The sequence below is a fragment of the Salmo salar genome, chromosome ssa16, assembly GCF_905237065.1.
Source record: "Salmo salar chromosome ssa16, Ssal_v3.1, whole genome shotgun sequence".
NCBI lineage: Eukaryota > Metazoa > Chordata > Actinopteri > Salmoniformes > Salmonidae > Salmo > Salmo salar.
In genome coordinates, this window is record NC_059457.1 from 23,347,655 (window position 1) to 23,369,951 (window position 22,297).

General features: G+C 42.9%; 2 protein-coding genes across 2 annotated transcripts in view; both read right to left on the reverse strand.

Annotated features, from left to right (window-relative positions):
• The window catches only part of LOC106573403 (SH3 and multiple ankyrin repeat domains protein 3-like), a 70,108-nt gene extending 60,419 nt beyond the window's left edge, over window positions 1-9,689 (reverse strand). The window contains exon 1 of the mRNA XM_014148415.2: window positions 9,527-9,689. Within this exon, the coding sequence (XP_014003890.2) occupies window positions 9,527-9,689 (163 nt within the window). The remainder of the gene's footprint in view (window positions 1-9,526) is intronic.
• A 29-nt stretch (window positions 9,690-9,718) lies between these two features.
• LOC106573509 (SH3 and multiple ankyrin repeat domains protein 3) overlaps window positions 9,719-22,297 on the reverse strand; it is a 238,792-nt gene continuing 226,213 nt past the window's right edge. The window contains 2 exon segments of the mRNA XM_045697184.1: window positions 9,719-9,869; window positions 12,099-12,174. Of these exon segments, the coding sequence (XP_045553140.1) occupies window positions 9,719-9,869; window positions 12,099-12,174 (227 nt within the window).

Below are 22,297 nucleotides of genomic sequence, written 5' to 3' on the forward strand. Positions count from 1 at the left end.
TATAGTGTATTAGTAACAGTGAGAGGTGAGGTGGACTCTACAGTGTGTTCTATAGTGTATTAGTAACAGTGAGAGGTGAGGTGGACTCTACAGTGTGTTCTATAGTGTATTAGTAACAGTGAGAGGTGAGGTGGACTCTACAGTGTGTTCTATAGTGTATTAGTAACAGTGAGAGGTGAGATGGACTCTACAGTGTGTTCTATAGTGTATTAGTAACAGTGAGAGGTGAGATGGACTCTACAGTGTGTTCTATAGTGTATTAGTAACAGTGAGAGGTGAGATGGACTCTACAGTGTGTTCTATAGTGTATTAGTAACAGTGAGAGGTGAGGTGGACTCTACAGTGTGTTCTATAGTGTATTAGTAACAGCGAGAGGTGAGGTGGACTCTACAGTGTGTTCTATAGTGTATTAGTAACAGTGAGAGGTGAGGTGGACTCTACAGTGTGTTCTATAGTGTATTAGTAACAGTGAGAGGTGAGGTGGACTCTACAGTGTGTTCTATAGTGTATTAGTAACAGTGAGAGGTGAGGTGGACTCTACAGTGTGTTCTATAGTGTATTAGTAACAGTGAGAGGTGAGATGGACTCTACAGTGTGTTCTATAGTGTATTAGTAACAGTGAGAGGTGAGATGGACTCTACAGTGTGTTCTATAGTGTATTAGTAACAGTGAGAGGTGAGGTGGACTCTACAGTGTGTTCTATAGTGTATTAGTAACAGTGAGAGGTGAGGTGGACTCTACAGTGTGTTCTATAGTGTATTAGTAACAGTGAGAGGTGAGGTGGACTCTACAGTGTGTTCTATAGTGTATTAGTAACAGTGAGAGGCGGACTCTACAGTGTGTTCTATAGTGTATTAGTAACAGTGAGAGGTGAGATGGACTCTACAGTGTGTTCTATAGTGTATTAGTAACAGTGAGAGGTGAGATGGACTCTACAGTGTGTTCTATAGTGTATTAGTAACAGTGAGAGGTGAGGTGGACTCTACAGTGTGTTCTATAGTGTATTAGTAACAGTGAGAGGTGAGGTGGACTCTACAGTGTGTTCTATAGTGTATTAGTAACAGTGAGAGGTGAGATGGACTCTACAGTGTGTTCTATAGTGTATTAGTAACAGTGAGAGGTGAGGTGGACTCTACAGTGTGTTCTATAGTGTATTAGTAACAGTGAGAGGTGAGGTGGACTCTACAGTGTGTTCTATAGTGTATTAGTAACAGTGAGAGGTGAGATGGACTCTACAGTGTGTTCTATAGTGTATTAGTAACAGTGACAGGTGAGATGGACTCTACAGTGTGTTCTATAGTGTATTAGTAACAGTGAGAGGTGAGGTGGACTCTACAGTGTGTTCTATAGTGTATTAGTAACAGTGAGAGGTGAGATGGACTCTACAGTGTGTTCTATAGTGTATTAGTAACAGTGAGAGGTGGACTCTACAGTGTGTTCTATAGTGTATTAGTAACAGTGAGAGGTGAGGTGGACTCTACAGTGTGTTCTATAGTGTATTAGTAACAGTGAGAGGTGAGGTGGACTCTACAGTGTGTTCTATAGTGTATTAGTAACAGTGAGAGGTGAGGTGGACTCTACAGTGTGTTCTATAGTGTATTAGTAACAGTGAGAGGTGAGGTGGACTCTACAGTGTGTTCTATAGTGTATTAGTAACAGTGAGAGGTGAGGTGGACTCTACAGTGTGTTCTATAGTGTATTAGTAACAGTGAGAGGTGAGATGGACTCTACAGTGTGTTCTATAGTGTATTAGTAACAGTGAGAGGTGAGGTGGACTCTACAGTGTGTTCTATAGTGTATTAGTAACAGTGAGAGGTGAGGTGGACTCTACAGTGTGTTCTATAGTGTATTAGTAACAGTGAGAGGTGAGGTGGACTCTACAGTGTGTTCTATAGTGTATTAGTAACAGTGAGAGGTGAGGTGGACTCTACAGTGTGTTCTATAGTGTATTAGTAACAGTGAGAGGTGAGGTGGACTCTACAGTGTGTTCTATAGTGTATTAGTAACAGTGAGAGGTGAGGTGGACTCTACAGTGTGTTCTATAGTGTATTAGTAACAGTGAGAGGTGAGGTGGACTCTACAGTGTGTTCTATAGTGTATTAGTAACAGTGAGAGGTGAGGTGGACTCTACAGTGTGTTCTATAGTGTATTAGTAACAGTGAGAGGTGAGGTGGACTCTACAGTGTGTTCTATAGTGTATTAGTAACAGTGAGAGGTGGACTCTACAGTGTGTTCTATAGTGTATTAGTAACAGTGAGAGGTGAGGTGGACTCTACAGTGTGTTCTATAGTGTATTAGTAACAGTGAGAGGTGAGGTGGACTCTACAGTGTGTTCTATAGTGTATTAGTAACAGTGAGAGGTGAGGTGGACTCTACAGTGTGTTCTATAGTGTATTAGTAACAGTGAGAGGTGAGGTGGACTCTACAGTGTGTTCTATAGTGTATTAGTAACAGCGAGAGGTGAGGTGGACTCTACAGTGTGTTCTATAGTGTATTAGTAACAGTGAGAGGCGGACTCTACAGTGTGTTCTATAGTGTATTAGTAACAGTGAGAGGTGAGATGGACTCTACAGTGTGTTCTATAGTGTATTAGTAACAGTGAGAGGTGAAGTGGACTCTACAGTGTGTTCTATAGTGTATTAGTAACAGTGAGAGGTGAGGTGGACTCTACAGTGTGTTCTATAGTGTATTAGTAACAGTGAGAGGTGAGGTGGACTCTACAGTGTGTTCTATAGTGTATTAGTAACAGTGACAGGTGAGATGGACTCTACAGTGTGTTCTATAGTGTATTAGTAACAGTGAGAGGTGAGATGGACTCTACAGTGTGTTCTATAGTGTATTATTAACAGTGAGAGGTGAGATGGACTCTACAGTGTGTTCTATAGTGTATTAGTAACAGTGAGAGGTGAGATGGACTCTACAGTGTGTTCTATAGTGTATTAGTAACAGTGAGAGGTGAGATGGACTCTACAGTGTGTTCTATAGTGTATTAGTAACAGTGAGAGGTGGACTCTACAGTGTGTTCTATAGTGTATTAGTAACAGTGAGAGGTGAGGTGGACTCTACAGTTTGTTCTATAGTGTATTAGTAACAGTGAGAGGTGAGGTGGACTCTACAGTGTGTTCTATAGTGTATTAGTAACAGTGAGAGGTGAGGTGGACTCTACAGTGTGTTCTATAGAGTATTAGTAACAGTGAGAGGTGAGGTGGACTCTACAGTGTGTTCTATAGTGTATTAGTAACAGTGAGAGGTGAGTTGGTGTGACAGGGAGAGACCCTTTCACTCAACCATATTACTTTATCTGCTCTCACACTGAAAATCAGATTACATACACACACACACACACACACACACACACACACACACACACACACACACACACACACACACACACACACACACACACACACACACACACACACACACACACACACAGACACACACACGCACATAGGACACAAAAAAAATCACAGAAACTCATGCAAGCACACTCCTGACTCGTTAGCTGAGTGTTCGTCTGCCTGAGGATAGTCTACTGTGCACTTCACACCCTCCATTTAATCCTGGACTGATTCCAACTATACCACTTACACAGGAGAGCTCCCAGACGTAGCTGCAGTATGTGTGTGTGTGTCTGTGTGTGTGTGTGCGACTTGACCCCACTAGTAAAGGTAATCCATTCAGTTCTATCTGAGGCACTCGGGAACATGGAGGAAGAGGGAGAGGAGGAGGAGTGGAAGAGAGGGATACATGTAGAGGGGGGAAGTTGAGTGATAGAAATGGGAAAAGGAGGAGAATAAGAGTAGACAAATTGAAATATTACTAAGGAGGATGTAGGGAGGAACTAGGGAGGGAGAGACAGACGGACAGAGAACATCTCCTGGCTCTACATGTCCACTGTTCGTTGGTCAGGAGGAACGCCATAGTCTCTTTTTGCTATTTTGTGATTGATTACTGCATTATTAGGTTTAGAGCTTGCAAGAAAGGCATTTCACTTTGAAATCCAAAATGCTGGAGTATAGAGCCAAATGTAACATTTTAGCTTCACTGTCCAAATAAATACACACGTAGAGGAGGAAATGTCTGCTTGAGACGGAGGAGCAGAAAACACACTCAGACTTCCGGCAAGGTGCCCACAAGGGGTTGCTATAGTAACCAGCATGGGGAGCTGGCACGTGCAGCAGTGCAAAGTGTGTGTGTGCAGGTAAAGTAGTAGCTGATAATGACTAATAGTAAAGCTGAGAGACGACGAAAGAAGAGGGAGGGGAGGAGGTAAAAAAAAGAATTAGAGACAGAAAAAAGTGGCATAGAACAAACAGTGAAGGAGTCAATGAATGAGAAAAAAGACAGGAGGAAAAAGAAAGATGGAGAGAATTGAGCGAAAGATACTCATTTCTGTCTCCCTGAACACCATGTGTGAGGAACAGATGGGGTATTCAACTGACAGCTCTTCCTAGGATTACACCACCACAGGGGCTAGACACACACACGCACACACACACACACACACACACACACACACACACACACACACACACACACACACACACACACACACACACACACACACACACACACACACACACACACACACACACACACACACACACACACACACAGAGAGTGAGAGAGAGAGTGAGAGCTAGAGAGAGAGAGAGAGAGAGCAAGCGAGAGAGAGACAATGTGGTGTTGACCAAAGACAGTCGCGTTGACTCATAGAGAATTAGTCATACTGTGTGACTCAATGATAGGGGTATAGAACGCCTCACATCAACCCACACTCAGAACACCTACAGAGGGGCTCACAGACAGGCTATGATTTGAAGACACGTATCTTTCCCTTTCAAGACGATCCAATACGTATCGATATAGATACTTGGGCTCCGATATGATACTGGAACAATACGCTTTAGAATGAAATGATTTGGTGTGATTTGGTTTGATTAGAGGAACAAATTCATGCGTTTCGGTTTGATGTGATGCACTAACATTTGTTGAATAAACACATTCATTTTCCATTCTAAATTCAAATCTGCTGGTGAAGGAGCTGAAGAGCTGGACCTCTGAGCTGGATCTGTCTGAGCTGGATCTGTCTGAGCTGGTTCTGTCTGAGCTGGATCTGTCTGAGCTGGTTCTGTCTGAGCTGGATCTGTCTGAGCTGCTTCTGTCTGAGCTGGTTCTGTCTGAGCTGGTTCTGTCTCAGCTGGTTCTGTCTGAGCTGGATCTGTCTGAGCTGGTTCTGTCTGAGCTGGTTCTGTCTGAGCTGGATCTGTCTGAGCTGGTTCTGTCTGAGCTGGATCTGTCTGAGCTGGTTATGTCTGAGCTGGTTCTGTCTGAGCTGACTTCTATGTGTATGTGTGTTGTAAATGTGTATAGTATGCCTATATTGTATGTAAGCACCAGAGGGAGACTGGGCATCTACCACCCTACTATCAGATTAGGCGGAGGAATGTGTACTTTTTGTCCCTGCACTTTTGATCTGAAATCACCACAACCCACTAATTAACTTGTCATTTTTTGTGATTAAAAGTGTTGTAAAAATTAGCTATGACATAGCCAATGAATGTTAAGCACAACTTTAGATTTCACCCCCGTATAAAAATGGTTTTGAACATGAAAGTGATTGCTGTTTTCGTTGTGAAATTATCAACATTACCCTACCATATACACTGAATGTTTAAAACTACACAGCAAGTTGGCCAGTGTTGATTTTTCAGTGTAACATTTCTAGTGTTGATTCAGGTGTTAAATTATCTCTGTAATCACTGGTGTAACAGAACCCCGGTGTTGGTGTTAACAACCAGTGTTAAACCCAAACCATGCCCATCATTATCACATTTCCCAGAATGCTCTATTGCAGGTTGATTTTTAGAATTGTTTGTTTCATTATGTTATATGTTATATGTTTTTTTCATGAACATTGATTCATTTATTAATCTTATGCTACTCAAATATAAGTAATATACACTTTTCTATACTAATCCAATTTGTTACTTGGATTTATTTATTGCACCCGTTCCTGAAATGATTTAAATGCTTTATGTAGTCTCATAGTCTACCCAACCCAACAGTTATTCTGAATGCAGGTTGCTAGTGACACACTTTTTACAATGTTGAATATCCCCACTCTGGCTGGATTCCAATAGGAATTACACATCAGTTTGCAAGTCAGTATAATGTGATATAATGCAAGCCAGTATAATGCCGGCCTGATGTTTCCTGTAAACCATGAGTTTCAGGCCACTGGAACAGGATAAAACTAGTGATGTTACATTTTACAGCAGCTAACTTTGAAGCAGTGTGCTGATGCGCGTATCACTTTAACAGAAGTACGTCATCAGTGACGTCGGAAGCTTAGTTTGATCACTTGCTTTTTCAAACCGTGTGTTGCTAAATGCAAGATCACACTGATTTTGCTGTGGTTCCGGTGCTTTCTTTGATTAAGCTGCTTTCAAACAACAACCTATACTGGACACCACGCTTATAAATATAATTAGGATTTTATACATGTAATTTCACCTGACCGATAGTTTAGCAGGTAGAGGAGGGAACTATGGAACGTTCAGTGATGTGAGGGTATTAGGAGGAATCCCGTTGAAAGCACACCATTTTTTAAATGTGAAACCACACTTTCTGCACTGTTGTTCAAATAAGTTGTTTTATTTACACTGAACAAAACTATAAATGCAGCATGTAAAGTGTTGGTCCCATGTTTCATGAGCTGAAATAAAAGATTCCAGAAATGTTCATTCTAAAATGTGGATTTTTTTCACACAATATAATGCCACAGATATCTCAAGTTTTGAGTGAGCATGCAATTGGCATGTAGACTGCAGGAATGTCCACCAGAGCTGTTGCCAGAGAATTGAATGTTAATTTCTCCACCATAAGCTGCCGTCAATGTCGATTTAGGGAATTTGGCAGTACGTCCAACCAGCCTCATAACCGCAGACGACATGTATGGCGTTGTGTGGGCGTGCGGTTTGCTAATGTCAAATTTGTGAACAGAGTGTCCCATGGTGACAGTGTGGTTATGGTATGTGCAGTCATAAGTTACAGACAATGAACACAATTGGATTTTATTGAAGGCAATTTGAATGAACAGAGATACTGTGACGAGATCCTGAGGCCCATTGTTGTGCCATTTATCTTCCGCCATCAACTGTTTCAGCATGATAATGCACTACCCCATGTCACAAGGCCTGCAGTTTGTCTATGGTCGGTACACTCACCAGAAATGTCACCCATTGAGCAAGTTTGGGATGCTCTGGATCGAAGTGTACGACAGCGTGTTCCAGTTCCTGCCAATATCCAACAACTTCGCACAGCCGTCGAAGAGGAGTGGGACAACATTGCACAAGTCACAATCAACAGCCTGATCAACTCTATGCGAAGGAGATGTGTCTTGCTGCATGAGGAAAATGGTGGTCACAGCAGATACTGACTGGTTTTCTGATCCACGGCCCTACATATTTTTTTAAGGTATCTGTGACCAACAGTTGCATATCTATATTCCCAGTCATGTGAAATCCATAGATTCGGGCCTAATTAATTTAGTTCAATTAACTGATTTCCTTATATGAACTGTAACTCAGTAAAATCTTTGAAATTGTTGCATGTTGCATTTATATTTTTGTTCAGTATAGTACAGTAAAAGCTTATTTCTTAAATAATGGCATATATTCTGTTTTTGATAGCAAACATGAAGGTGAAAAAGGGAAGCATGATGTAAGATGCAAACCTGGTAATCCAACTGATTGTAGTCTATTAAAGCAAACAACTTACTGCTGGCCATGAAGCTTTGATAAAATCAGTGGAGAAAAATATCCTCTCTGTTAATCACGTTACTATTTATTGCTGACCAGCAGATGTCACTAATGTGCATTGTGAACAGATAATGAAGCTCAGTGTAATGAACCTATTTTCAACACAATTGGCTGGAAAGCTTCAGAGTTCAGAAAGCTTTGTTTCCTGAATCACTAGGTAAAGCGAGGCACTCAAAATAAGCCTTATGAAATACATATTGTGTTGAAGAATTACATTTTAATGATGACATATTCAGTTGGTGAAGGACACAGAACTGAAAATAGATGAAAGCAAACATGGATGAATGTTTCTGTCCCTAACAAATACAGTCACAGGTGGTAACGCTGATAAAGTGTGTGGAGCCGTATAGACACTGGGCCAGTGTTAAATGTAACACTCTCAGTGTTGATTTAACACTGGAGAATTTGCTGTGTACCAAAACTATTGCTGATGGTGAACCTGAACAATCGAAATAAAATCCAATGTAGAGCTAAGCCCTGATTAGCGGCTAGGTTATGGCCAGATGAGAGTTGTTTCTCCGGTAGTATGCTTACTTTTTTCCCGGTAAAACACCATTTTCAGAAGCGCATTTGATAACAATAACCTAGCAAATTACAGTGGTTGTCCCTCAACTAATAAAGCATAATATTGCGCAAGCCATTTTACAAGCATTTGAATGCTGAAGGCAGATGCAGATGTGCAAGATCAGGAATAGGCCTACATCTCCTTGGTCAGTGTGCGAAGCTGCGCAGTTTGACTAGGCTACTGATATTGCCTGGGGTTGCTCAGCATGCATTAGTTGTCTCAGAAGATGAGGTATTTTCGGAAGGTAAAAAGAAAGTAAAATTCTAACGGTTTAATCGGTTTCTGACCGACATTTGGATCGGCTACATTTGGATCGGCTCGGGGTCCCATGGACCCATCCACTCATATCTTAAACATTTGATCAGGGGACTGATGGAAATCGGAGAACGTTACATCCCTAGAAGATAGTAGCAGGGCTTTGGACGCAGCTGTGACAGTGATTCGGACAGCCTGCTTTGGTAATAAGGTATAAAGTTGAGTTTTGTGAAAAGTGTGTTTGTCACTCCAGGCTGATCGTAGAGGTATAGAGCAAGAAGTTGTCTGTTTTGTGGCCAAGCACTAAAACACCTGATTCATTAACAAAGGTTTGTGTGTGTGTATTTTAAAATGCAGTTTCGGGAGGAGAGCTTTAAGCTTCAGAGGACATACCTAATCCACAACAGGAACTTCCATATATGGGCTAGTTCTTCTGCACTGGAACGCAGCCTTAGAGCAGGAACTCCATAAAGTGGTTCAGACTTTCATATTGCAATGAGGCCGGAGCAAGAACTTCGTACATGGGCACAGACATTCATATTGGAACACAGCCCCTGGTGCAGGTACTCCATATGTGGGCCCAGACACCCGCATTGGAAAGCAGACGTTCGGCAAGGAACTCAACATATGGACATTGAACCGTGACCATGCCAAGTTGCTCACCTGCACATCCGATCCGAGTTGCTCACATCACATCCGATCTTTATTAGCCACAAGCCCGCCTCACTCACCTGAATCCAAGTATTTAAACAGCATCCATCTTCATGCCTTTGCATGTCTGGCTGACAAACAGGCAGTAGTTGAGAAGACATTAAACTGCCACAGCGAGTCACCCGCTAGACATGCTGCACAATGGCGGGCCAGGTCAACTTTGGTCTACGACTGGGAGCTGGCATATGCATCAACTGCACCCTCCAGGCTTCCTTCACAATGGTGGGCTTATGGCTGGGGTTTGCCCTGCCAGCAGGCTCAGCACAGACACAGTTGACAACCCCCTCCCCCATCCCAGCAGGGTCAGCCCCCAGCTGTGCCCCGACTACCATCTATGCCAAAACCCTTATACCAAACTCTATCAACTACTGCCCCTTCTGACATGTTTGTCAGATGGCAAGAAGCCAAACTCTTGAATGTGTTCCCTACCTTTGGCTCCCCGTAGGACAAAGCCAAATCCTTCGTTTTCTTTCTTCTGCAGCATAGCATTCTTCTCCTCTATGATGTAATCACTGGAGAGCAGAGAGGAGAGGGACAGCAGGTAAGAGTCCCGCAACATACTCACTGAGAGAAGAGACAGGAGGGAATGAAGGTGAGGGCAGAGAGCCAGGGATGGTAGAGAAAAGGATGGGAGAAGATGGAGATGGACAACGAGAAATAGGGGAGGAGGGGGTGGCGACGAGGGCGCAGTAAAATCTTTAAAATTGTTGCATGTTGTGTTTATTTTGTATAGTGTATAAAATTCTCATACTAATGAGTTTTGTCACGTGTGTGTGTGTGTGTGTGTGTGTGTGTGTGTGTGTGTGTGTGTGTGTGTGTGTATGTGTGTGTGTGTGTGTGTGTGTGTGTGTGTGTGTGTGTGTGTGTGTGTGTCAATTCACACCACACAATTCAATGTTCAAACACAACAACAACATGTATTCCCAGCGACATTCTAGCACTCTGTTACCACACAGTAAAAGCACCATCATGTCCCAATCTCAGCAACACCAATATTCTGTTGACTGACCCTCAGATCCCACTGCTGACACCAGACAGCCCATACAGTTAGTGAATTGAACACTAGACACACTGGCATGGGAGACCTGGAGTTCAGTTGTGTGTTAGCTGTTAGCCACGCCAACTGCCCAGCCACTTACCCTGGGTAGACAGAGCCCCTGCTGACGGGGCATGGAGACCCCTGAAAAACCCTCCTGTGTCAGGGAGCAGAGGTTTCAGTGGTACAATTTAACTAGAGGACTTGCTTAATATACAGTGTGCAAAGCTGTCATCAAGGTATAGGGAGGCTACTTTGAAGAATCTAAAATATACTTTGATTTAACACTTTTTTGGTTACTACATGATTCCATATGTGTTATTTCATAGTTTTGATATCTTCACTATTATTATACAATGTCGAACATAGTAAAAAATTAATAAAAACACTTGAATGAGTAGGTGTGTCCATACTTTTGACTGGTACTGTATTGTGTGTGTGTGTGTGTGTGTGTGTGTGTGTGTGTGTGTGTGTGTGTGTGTGTGTGTGTGTGTGTGTGTGTGTGTGTGTGTGTGTGTGTGTGTGTGTGTGTGTGTGTGTGTGTGTATGTGTGTATATGTGTGTGTATATATATATATATATATATGGGGTTTACAAATACAGTTCAACATCTTTCTCTCCTCCCCCTCCTCTTAGCCTGCATCCTGCATATCCAACCAGCTCTAAACTTTTCCCCTCCATAGCTACAGAATAGCTTTGTTTCCGTTCAACCAATCATGAACTGAATCGCACTAATGTTGCATTCACTATTCTATTCTATGAACTCCTGTTTAGATACAGTACTACTCGGGTATTTAAAAATATTCCATACGTTCATATTCAGATTAGCATCCAATGTAGCACAATCATGTTCCATAATGTAATTACAGTCTGACGTATAATAATGTTCCATAAACCCTCAAAGTAACCATTCACAGTGGCATGCTAAAGACTTCCATTCAAGAGATTTTACATTCTGTCTGTACCCATTGTACGTAGTGAGTCATGTTGGGGCGATATGCAAATTGTAGTGGGTCTAGGCAGGGTGTCGCGTAAGGTGGAGGTGACATGATCCTTAACTAGCTGGTGAAAAACTTCTCTCTCTCTCTCTCTCTCTCTCTCTCTCTTGTAGGCACAGTCTCTCTCTTTTCATCTGTCTCCCCCCTCCTCTCTGGAAAGCTGAGGGGAAACAACACTCTGATACCAAGCACCTCTCTCCCGACAAGCTGACTGACATTTAGAGTGAATTTACATCAGAACACAGTCCTATACCAGATAGTGTTCTGCTGTCCTCTCTCCCAGCATGCACATCTGATTTACCTGAGAGTGAGCACTCACACTCTCCTTTATTACTGATTGATGTCACAGGCAGTACATTTCAGAGAGAGGGGGACAAAGGACGAGAGGGAGAGAGAGACACTCACCCACACATGCATACACAAAGGGAATATTTCAATAATTTGAGTTTTATATGAGGCCTGGGTTGAGAGTGGGACTCATGCAAGCAGAATGCACTGACACTGGCTCACCACTAGATGACAGCAGCATCCCATCACATAGTGTGTGTGTGTGTGTGTGTGTGTGTGTGTGTGTGTGTGTGTGTGTGTGTGTGTGTGTGTGTGTGTGTGTGTGTGTGTGTGTGTGTGTGTGTGTGTGTGTGTGTGTGTGTGTGTGTGTGTGTGTGTGTGTGTGTGTGTTTTTGTGTCTGTGCATGTATGTGTCTTACCTGTATGAGGAGAGGTTGTCATAGGATCCCACAGTGTAGTGTCTGAACAGTCTCTTAGTGCGATCCTCTCTTGTCTCTGTAAAACAAAGCAATTCACTGTCAGTGTGTGTGTGTGTGTGGTCTCGCTTGGGCCCTGTCACTGCTTGAGTGCATTTATAATAACCCCCCCCCCATACACACACACACATACTGCTACCCCACTAAAGGACAATCTGCTAACTGGAGACCCTGTCAGGCCACTAGAGTTCTTCATTGTGTGTGTGTGTGTGTGTGTGTGTGTGTGTGTGTGTGTGTGTGTGTGTTGTCAGACTATCTTATGAGTTAATTACATTTTGTTTCTTGACATTCCCTTCACCCTGTCTGTCTGTCTGTCTGATTCAGTGACAGCTGCCAGCTTTGTCCACCACAAGTTTCTCAACGGCAATGCACAGAAATACCAAACAAACCTCTCTCTGTCTTCACTCCAAGCTCCATCACCTCCACTCCTCTCAATCACTCTATCCATCTCTCTCACTATCCCCCCCTTTCTCCACCCATATCCCCATTACCCCTCTTGTCATTCTCTTCCCGATTCCAGTCTACACCCCTCCATCATTCTCTATCCCCCTTTGAAACCTTCTCTCCTTCACTCTGCATCAATCTTCCTACCTCTCTATCCCCCTCTCTCCACTCCCACTCTAAATCCCCCTCTCTCCCTCCCACTCTCTATCCCCCTCTCCCCACTCCCACTCTCTATCCCCCTCTCTCCACTCCCACTCTCTATCCCCTCTCTCCACTCCCACTCTCTATCCCCTCCCTCCACTCCCACTCTCTATCCCCCTCTCTCCCTCCCACTCTCTATCCCCCTCTCTCCACTCCCACTCTCTATCCCCCTCTCTCCACTCCCGCTCTCTATCCCCCTCTCTCCACTCCCACTCTCTATCACTCTCCGCTGCTCTCTCTCTAATAGTGTTGTTGTCTCTATAAGGAGTTAATGGATACAGGCCCACTGGCCTGACTCTCATTACAAATGCATAGACTTCCCCTTTCCCCTCCTCTCCCCTCTTTCACATGGCAAAAAATCACACGCATGTATATAATCAGAATACGGAATACAACAAATACCGGGCACTGATCTAGAACCCATGCCCAGCTGCTCTTATATCCAATCAGTCATAGCCCCAAAACTCTCTGTTTACTAATGTAACCACTCAGACAGTCAGCCAGTCAGTCAGAGAAGCTGCTGGAACTGGATTGGCTGTAACCCACAGGGCAGGAAGAGGAGTTAAGAAGCAGAGGACTAGGCTGAGCAGGGATAGGATGAGATGCCTATACTAACAGACAGACAGTCGATAGGGGAGACAGGCGTCTACTAGAACACTCTGTCTGTATGTCTTCCTTCTTTTCTCTTCACCCCCTTCCTTCCACCCTCTGCCCTAAGGTCATACAGTGACTGTATGATGTGGGTTAACGGGATAAGTTAGGTTGTTGTGGTTGAGGGTGGGGGAGAAGGTCAAAGATGAGTCAGAACTTATTATACAGGGCTGGGTACTGGACGGCAGTAGTGGTGGAAAAAGTACTCAATTGTCATACTTGAGTAAATGTAAAGATACCTTAATAGAAAATGACTCAAGTGAAAATCACCCAGTAAATTACTATCTTAGTAAAATGTCTAATGTAAAAGTAAATGCTATACATCAAATTCCTTATATTAAGGACAGACAGGGCCATACTCCAACACTCAGACATAATTTACAAATGCAGAATTTGTGTTTATTGATTCTGCCAGATCAGAGGCAGAAGGGAGGACAATTCGTTATATTGATAGGTGTGTGAATTGGACCACATTGCAGTCCTGCTAAGCATTCTAAATGTAACAAGTACTTTTGGGTGTCAGGGAAAATGTATGGTGTAAAAAGCACATATTTTCTTTAGGAATGTAGTGGAGTAAAAGTAGTCAAAAATAAAAAAATATTAAAGTACAGAGGTTTGTGAGGGTCTTAGGGGCCAAGCTGAATTTCTTTAGCCTCCTGAGTCTTCTTTACTACACTATCTGTGTGGATGGACTATTTCAGGTTGTCAGTGATATGCACGCTATGGAACTTGAAGCTTTTCACCCTCTCCACTGCGCCCTCGTTGATGTGGATGGGGGCATGCTGTCTCAGCAGTCTCCAGAAGTCCACGATCAGCTCCTTCATTTTGTTGACGATGAGGAAGAGATTATTTTCCTGACACCATTCTGCCAGGACCCTCCCCTCCCTCCTGTAGGCTGTCTCGTCATTGTTGGCAATCAGGCCTACCACTGTTGTGTCGTCAGCAAACTTGATGATTGAGTTGGAGATATGTGTGGCCACGCAGTCATGGGTGAACAGGGAGTTCATGAGGGGGCTGAGCACGCATCCTTGTGGGGGCCCTGCGTTGAGGATCAGCGTAGCAAAGGGGTTGCCTACAGTCACCAGGACCCAGGGAGGGGTTCAAATCCAGGGCTCGAGTTTAGTGATGAGCTTGGAGGGCACAATGATGTTGAAGGTTGAGCTGTAGTCGATGAACAGCATTCTTATATAGGTATTCCTCTTGATCTGATGGGATAGGGCAGTGTGATTGTGTAATCCGTGGATCTATTGGGGTGGTATCCGTGTGTCTACGTTGTTGGGTAAGATGGAGGTGATATGATCCTTAATCCATAAGAGTCTAAGCCCTGTCTATGCCAGGGGGCATAAAAATTCAAGAATTTTAATAACAGATTCACTACATGGAACAGCAAATATTCCCCCCAAAACAATTCTTAAGGAAGCTTGTCTGTCCTGTATCTGAGAGATATAAGAAAGTTAAGGAAATATTTAGTTATTAAATATATTTTTTACATGTATTTAACCCGTTATTGTTGGCACAAGGAGTCTTCATTTATACAGTACCAGTCAAAAGTTTTGCACACACCTACTCATTCAAGGGTTTTTCTTTATTTTTACTATTTTTTACATTGTAGAATAATAGTAAAGACATCAAAACAACGAAATAACACATATAGAATGAGTAGGTGTGTGCAACACGTTGGACTCGCACTAATACAGATGAAGACTCATATAGTAACAAATAAATTGTTAAATAAATCCAAATATATTTGAGATTCTTCAAAGCAGCCACCCTTTGCCTTGATGACGGCTTTGCACACTCTTGGCATTCTCTCAACCAGCGTCATGAGGTTGTCACCTGGAATGCATTTCAATTAACAGGTGTGTCTTGTTAATTTGCGGAATTTCTTTCTTTCTTAATGCATTTGAGCCTATCAGTTGTGTTGTGACAAGGTAGGGGTGGTATACAGAAGATACTGTAACGGCCGTCGTTAGAGAAAGACCAAGGTGCAGCGGAGGATGTGTTCATCTTGAATGAATTTTAATACAAAAGAGAACACTTTACAAAAATAAACAAAAACGACAGCCAAACAGTCCTGTCAGGAAAAACTCTAAACAGAAACAATCACCCTGTCACGTCCTGACCAGTATAAAGGTTATTTGTTATTGTAGTTTGGTCAGGACATGGCAGAGGGTATTTGTTTTATGCGGTTCGGGGTGGTGTTTTATGTAGTAGGGTGTTTGATTTATTATTTCCGGGTTTTTGGTCTATGTTCTATGTTTTGGTATTTCTATGTTCTTTCGGGTTTGTTGTATTTCTATGTTTAGGTTAATGGGGGGATGGACTCTCAATTGGAGGCAGGTGCTTTCTCGTTGCCTCTGATTGAGAGTCCTATATATGGGTAATTGTTTGGGTTAGTGTTTGTGGGAGATTGTTTCTTGTTTTGCCTGTGTGAGCCTTACAAGACTGTTTTGTTGTTCGTGAGTTCATTGTTTTGTTCTTTTGGTGTTCATTTTGATTTCAAATAAATATCAAGATGAGCATCCACATTCCTGCTGCGTTTTGGTCCTCCATTCCAGACGACAACCGTGACACACCCACAAAAACCCAAAGGAAAAACAGGCACTTATGTGTGACTCCCAATCAGCAACAACAAACTACAGCTGTGCCTGATTGGAAGCCACACGGCCAAAATCAACGAAACAAACCAACCTAGAAAAAAGAACATAGAACGCCCACCCAATGTAACACCCTGGCCTAACCAAAATAAAGAACAAAAAAAAAACTTTCTATGGCCAGGGCGTTACAGATACCAATTCCATTTTATGGCAAGAACAGCTAAAATAAGCAAATAGAAACAACAGTTCATCATTACTTTAAGAAATGAAGGTCAGTCAATATGCAAAGTTTCAAGAACTTTGAAAGGTTCTTCAAGTGCAGTTGCAAAAACCATCAAGAGCTATGATGAAACTGGCTTTCATGAGGACCACAACAGGAAAGGAAGACCCAGAGTTACCTTTGCTACAGAGGATAATAAGTTCATTAGAGTTACCAGCCTCAGAAATTGCAGCCCAAATAAATGCTTCACAGCGTTCAAGTAACATACAAATCTGAATATCACTGTTCAGAGGAGACTGCGTGAATCAGCCTTCATGGTCGAATTGCTGCAAGGAAACCACTACTACAGGACACCAATAAGAAGACACTTGCTTGGGCCAAGAAATCCAAGCAATGGACATTAGACCAGTGGAAATCTGTCCTTTGGTCTGACACTATCTGTGATTTATTTAGCATTCAAGTCACACTTAACCATCATGGCTACCATAGCGTTCTTTAGCGATACGCCATCCCATCTGGTTTGTGCTTAGTAGGACTATAATTTGTTTTTCAACAGGACAATGACCCAACACACCTCCAGGCTGTGTAAGGGCTATTTGACCAAGAAGAAGAGTGGTGGAGTGCTGCATCAGATGACCTGGCCTCCACAATCACCCGACCTCAACCCAATTGAGATGAGTTGGACCGCAGAATAAAGGAAAAGCAGCCAACAAGTGCTCAGCATATGTGGGAATTCCTTCAAGACTGTTGGAAAAGAATTCCAGGTGAAGCTGATTGAGAGAATGCCAAGAGTGTGCAAAGCTGTCATCAAGTCAAAGGGTGGCTACTTTGAAGAATCGAAAATCTAAATATATAATATATGTTTAACACTTTTTTGGTTACTACATGATTCCATATGTGTTATTTCATAGTTTTGATGTCTTTAGTATTGAGTAGGTGTCCAAACTTTTGACTGGCACTTTATATATATATATATATATATATATATATATATACACACACACACATACCTCATGATCAAAAGTATGTGCACACCTGCTTGTCAAACATCTCATTCCAAAATCATGGGCATTAATATGGAGTAGGTCCCCACTTTACTGCTATAATAGCCTCCACTCTTCTGGGAAGACTTTCCACTAGATGTTGGAACATGCTTCCATTCAGCCATGAGCATTAGTGAGGTCGGGCACTGATATTTGGCAATTAGGCCTGTCTCAGAGTTGGCGTTTCATTTACTCCCAAAGGTGTTTGATGGGGTTGAGTTCAGGGTTTTGTGCAGGCCAGTGAAGTTTTTCCACACAGATCTCGAGCAACGAGTTCTGTATGGACCTCGCTTTGTGCACATGGGCATTATCATGCTGAAACAGGAAAGGTCCTTCCCCAAACTGTTGCCACAAATTTGGAAGCACAGAATCATCTAGAATGTCATTGTATGCTGTAGCGTTAATATTTCCCTTCACTGGAACTAAGGGGCCTAGACCGAACCATGAAAAACAGCCCCAGACCATTATTGTTCCTCCACTAAACTTTACAGATTGCACTATGCATTGGGGCAGGTAGCGTTCTCCTGGCATTCGCTAAAACAGATTAGCTTGAGCCATGGCATTGTTAAGCGAGATTGGCACACTGCCAGCAAAAGTGGGTATAAATATAGGTCATCTGGGTTCATTAAGAAGTGGCTTTGCAAAGAGATTGCGGTAAGAGGGATTTGGATGGAAGGTGGTTCTGTTCAGACTTAAGATTGTGCATCTGTGGCTGGCAAGCAAGGTGGCAATAATACCACTTCTTTAACAGAAACAGACAGCATAATACATACACACATGATTAAAATTCAGTTTTCTGTGAAAGCTAAGCCAATAACTGAAAAAGACAGGAAATTCAAATGAGCTCCTCAATTTGAACTGTATTCTAAATAACACATACTGTGGAATGTGTGTGTGTGTGTGCGCCCATGTAGCCCTGCTTCTCTCTAGGCAGGATGCAAGAGCTGTTCTGTCCTTGTTTGAAGGGCACAAGCCGCTTCACCTCCACTAACACACACGCACATACCCCTCACACTCACCACCCTCCACACTTCTCTACATCCTCAGTTTCTGTCTTTCTCTGTTAGCCAGATATTTTCTGCTTCCTCACTCTCCAGTTGTAAGCCAGTAACATGGCCAGCTGGCTGAATTACCTTGCTGACCTCCAGCTCACACAACAAGCCCAGCTAAACTGCACCTGCTTGAACACACTCGCCTCTGGCACATACCTGACCTCACACAGCACACTCGCACACACACACAGTCTGAGGAACATCACCAACACCTACCCAACCACCGCTTACCCCAGGCCCAGATCACACTCCTACCCCCTACCCACTACTGTTGTCACAGGTGTCGTATAGAGGAGACCAAGGCGCAGCGTGTAGAGTGCTCATCAATATATACTTTAATGGAAACGAACACTAGACAAAATAACAAAATAACAGCCAACAGTTCCGTCAGGTTTACAAACTAAACAGAAAGCAACTACCCACGAAAACTAAAGGAAAAAAGGCTGCCTAAGTATGGCTTCCAATCAGAGACAACGATAGACAGCTGCCTCCGATTGGAAACCATACCCGGCCAAAACATAGAAATACAAACATAGAATGCCCACCTTCTATCACACCCTGACCTAACTAGACAGAGAAAAAACAGCTCTCTAGGTCAGAGCGTGACAACTGTAGGTCCCCTAAGAAGTTGGGATAGTACACTCAGTAGGATCCCTTACCAAAGGGGATGATTCACTCAGTATTTATAAGCAGAATAGATATGGTCATGTATACGCGGGTCATAGATCAGTATGAACCCAAACCTCTCCTCTCGTTTCCTCTCTATCTGCCTCAGACAGCCTCCAAAGAGACACACTGTAATGAGAACATGATACAATCACCCTTAATTTTCTCGCTTTCTCTTTGTCTCACATGCTCCTGTCTTTAATGTGTTTTAGACACAGTGGCCTCACTTAAGACTGACCCATTTCCTTACAGAGGAGAGCAAGAGAAAAGAGAGAGAGAGAAAAGAGAGCGCGCATATCCTAACAGAAAAGAAACACACTCTGTACCTTTAGTCTTTAGAATTCAGTTTAGAATCAGAATAATTTAGGTTGTAATAGGATAAAGTTAGAGACGGTCAGAGAGGGGATGGGTAAGGGAAGGGACACGGGACAAAAGATAAAGTACAAAGAGAATGTACAAAAGGAAAGAACAAAAGCAGGATCTGTATTATTTTAAACACGTACGTGCATGTACAGTTTTAGCCAATCTGGTTGTGTGTCTTTTTACAGTTACTATGACAACATATAGACCATGTGAACCCCAGGTGTTTCTCTATCTGTCACTGCAAATTATTGTGTGAAAAGTAAAAACTTGGAAAAGTGTGGTTAGTAAGTTCAGGAGTTCAGGAGGAGAGAATAGGAGGAGGGAGATATGCAAAGAGAGGGAAAGGGAGAGAACGGGAAGAACAAGTAAACAAATTACAATGAACAAAAAATCGCAAACAACTGTGGCGGCTTATGGTAGAGAAATGAACTTTTATTTATCTGGCAACAACTCTGGTGGACATTCCTGCAGTCAGCATTCTTGAGTCATCTGTGGCATTGCACATTTTAGAGTGGCCTTTTATTATCTCCAGGACAAGGTGCACCTGTGATTATTGTGCATATGAAACATTTCTGGGATCTTTTATTTCAGCTCATGAAACATGTGACCAACACTTTACATGTTGAATTCATGTTTTTGTTCAGTGTAAGTAACAGATGAAGAAATGGAAAATAAAGTGCAGGAGATCGATAGAGTGAGATAGAAGTTATGGGAGAGACGGAGGAGGGTTGAACACTGTGAGATGACAGTTATTTCACAGCTGAAAACAGAGTGAAAAATAAGTCTGCATTCAGCCAGTCAAGGTTGTCAGATCATTTGACTCTACACCAAGACTGACTGTCATTTCACAGAGAGCAAGAGAGAGAGCATTTGAGGAAAAGTAGAGAGAGAGAGTTCAGTCAGTCAGTCAGTCAGTCTAAACCCAGCAAGCCTTTTTATATTTGAACAGTCAGGGTGATGAGGTGCTTTGATCAAAGCAGAGACTCAGGCTGATACAGATACTGCCAGTACAGTAAGGTTTGTTAATAGAACACAACTGGGAGAGATAGTTCTAATAACGTCAGTTAAAAACCAACACAGTTCATTACCACTACCATAGGTAAAGGAAGATAGGGCAACATTGAACCTATTATTTACAGTAGGCCTGTAGTTTACTTTTATAGATCTTGCAGTCCCAAAATTAAAAACTCCACCCACTCTGTATGGTCAAGCTAGCTAATTCAAGCACACCGGAGGTATTTGAAAGTATTTCATGTAAATATTTGACGCAGGTCTGGTTAAGAGCTGTACATATCCCACTTACCCTGATAACGGCCATGACGCATAGAGTAGGGCTGTTCCGCCTTGACCAAGGTTACTACCCCATCTATTCTGCTGCAGAGAACTGGCAGGTCTGACACTAATACAGGGCAACAATCCATCCCCCAGCTCCTACTGCCTATCCATGACTCTACACTCTACTACCCATACTGCTCCCTGCCGTCCGTCACCAACTCCTGTACTCCTATCACCACTGTTCCCTCTGCCCTGCTAGCTAGCTTCTCCCACTGTCCACCAACCAAAACAATAGTACATCATAAACTGTGTACCCCAATCGATCTACATACTGTATTTGGCCCAGTACTCTAACCAAATGAATCTATAGCTACATCTACTTCACTAGAGCTCTAACCAATCGCATCCACTTCACTGGAGCTCTAACCAATCGCATTCCACTTCACTAGAGCTCTAACCAATCGCATTCCACTTCACTGGAGCTCTAACCAATCGCATCCACTCAGCTATACCTCTAGCCAATCACATTTGTTGTACTATAGCCGTAAACAATCTGGTCAACTAGGTGGAACAGTAATGCTACAGTAATGCACAGCAACTGTTAGATAGCGCCCTGTATTCTGCTCTAACTACAGAGCCCTGGACCAATGTCCCTAACACCCCATGATGCTGCAGGAGGGCAGGTCACATCCAGCTGTCACTTCTTCAAATCCACATTCCTGTTGTCCCAAAAGCGTTTCATGGATGCTGTCAAGGAAAATGATACAGAAGCAATTCCACTTGGATTCCATATGAATACCTGTCTCTATCTTCTCAATGTGTATCTGAGTCCATCTCTCCTATCTTTTAGCTGTCCGTCCTTCTTTCCTTCTCTCTCTAGTCATGTAGCCAGCTATTTCCCTCTTTGTATTGCTGCCTCACATACACCTCTCCCTTTCTCTCTTCTCAAGTCTCAGTCTGAGTGTGTGTGTGTCTGTGTGTGTGTGTGTCTAAGGCAACGCCTAAAAATACCTTGGTTCTCTCTGAGGAGAGCTTGAATAATTCAGTCAGATTTAGACAACAACTACTGTACAACATGTACATATACCACATCATCAGTAGCACAATAGCCATTAAGTCACTGTAAAGCATACACATGCACGCACACACATACAAAGGGTTGTACTGGGTCTGGGGGGGAGAGTATGATTAGTCATGCCCTGTGCAAGGTCTATCTCAGCCACTTAACCTGCTCTGCTGTTAGAGGACAAACCTGTGTGTGTGTTTGTGTGTGTGTTTGTGTGTGTGCGCGCATGTGTGTCAACTTGGCAGATGTGCCAAATACAATGTAGGCAATCTCAGTGGGTTTACAGGTGCGCGCAAACACACACACAACACATATATTCAGACAGCATTTGTTTGTCGTCTGTAGTGTGTGGAACCATGACAGTATGAATTGGACTTGGCTTTTGTCATCCAGTTTAGTCACCCAATGTGTGTGTGTGTGTGTGTGTGTGTGTGTGTGTGTGTGTGTGTGTGTGTGTCACCCTACCCTTGTCAAAGTGATTTGTCTTTGCTCCACAGTGGGGCCTGATAGAGCTTTGATTCATTGTCCATATAGCACAACCATCTATTCTGATTTTCTATGGAT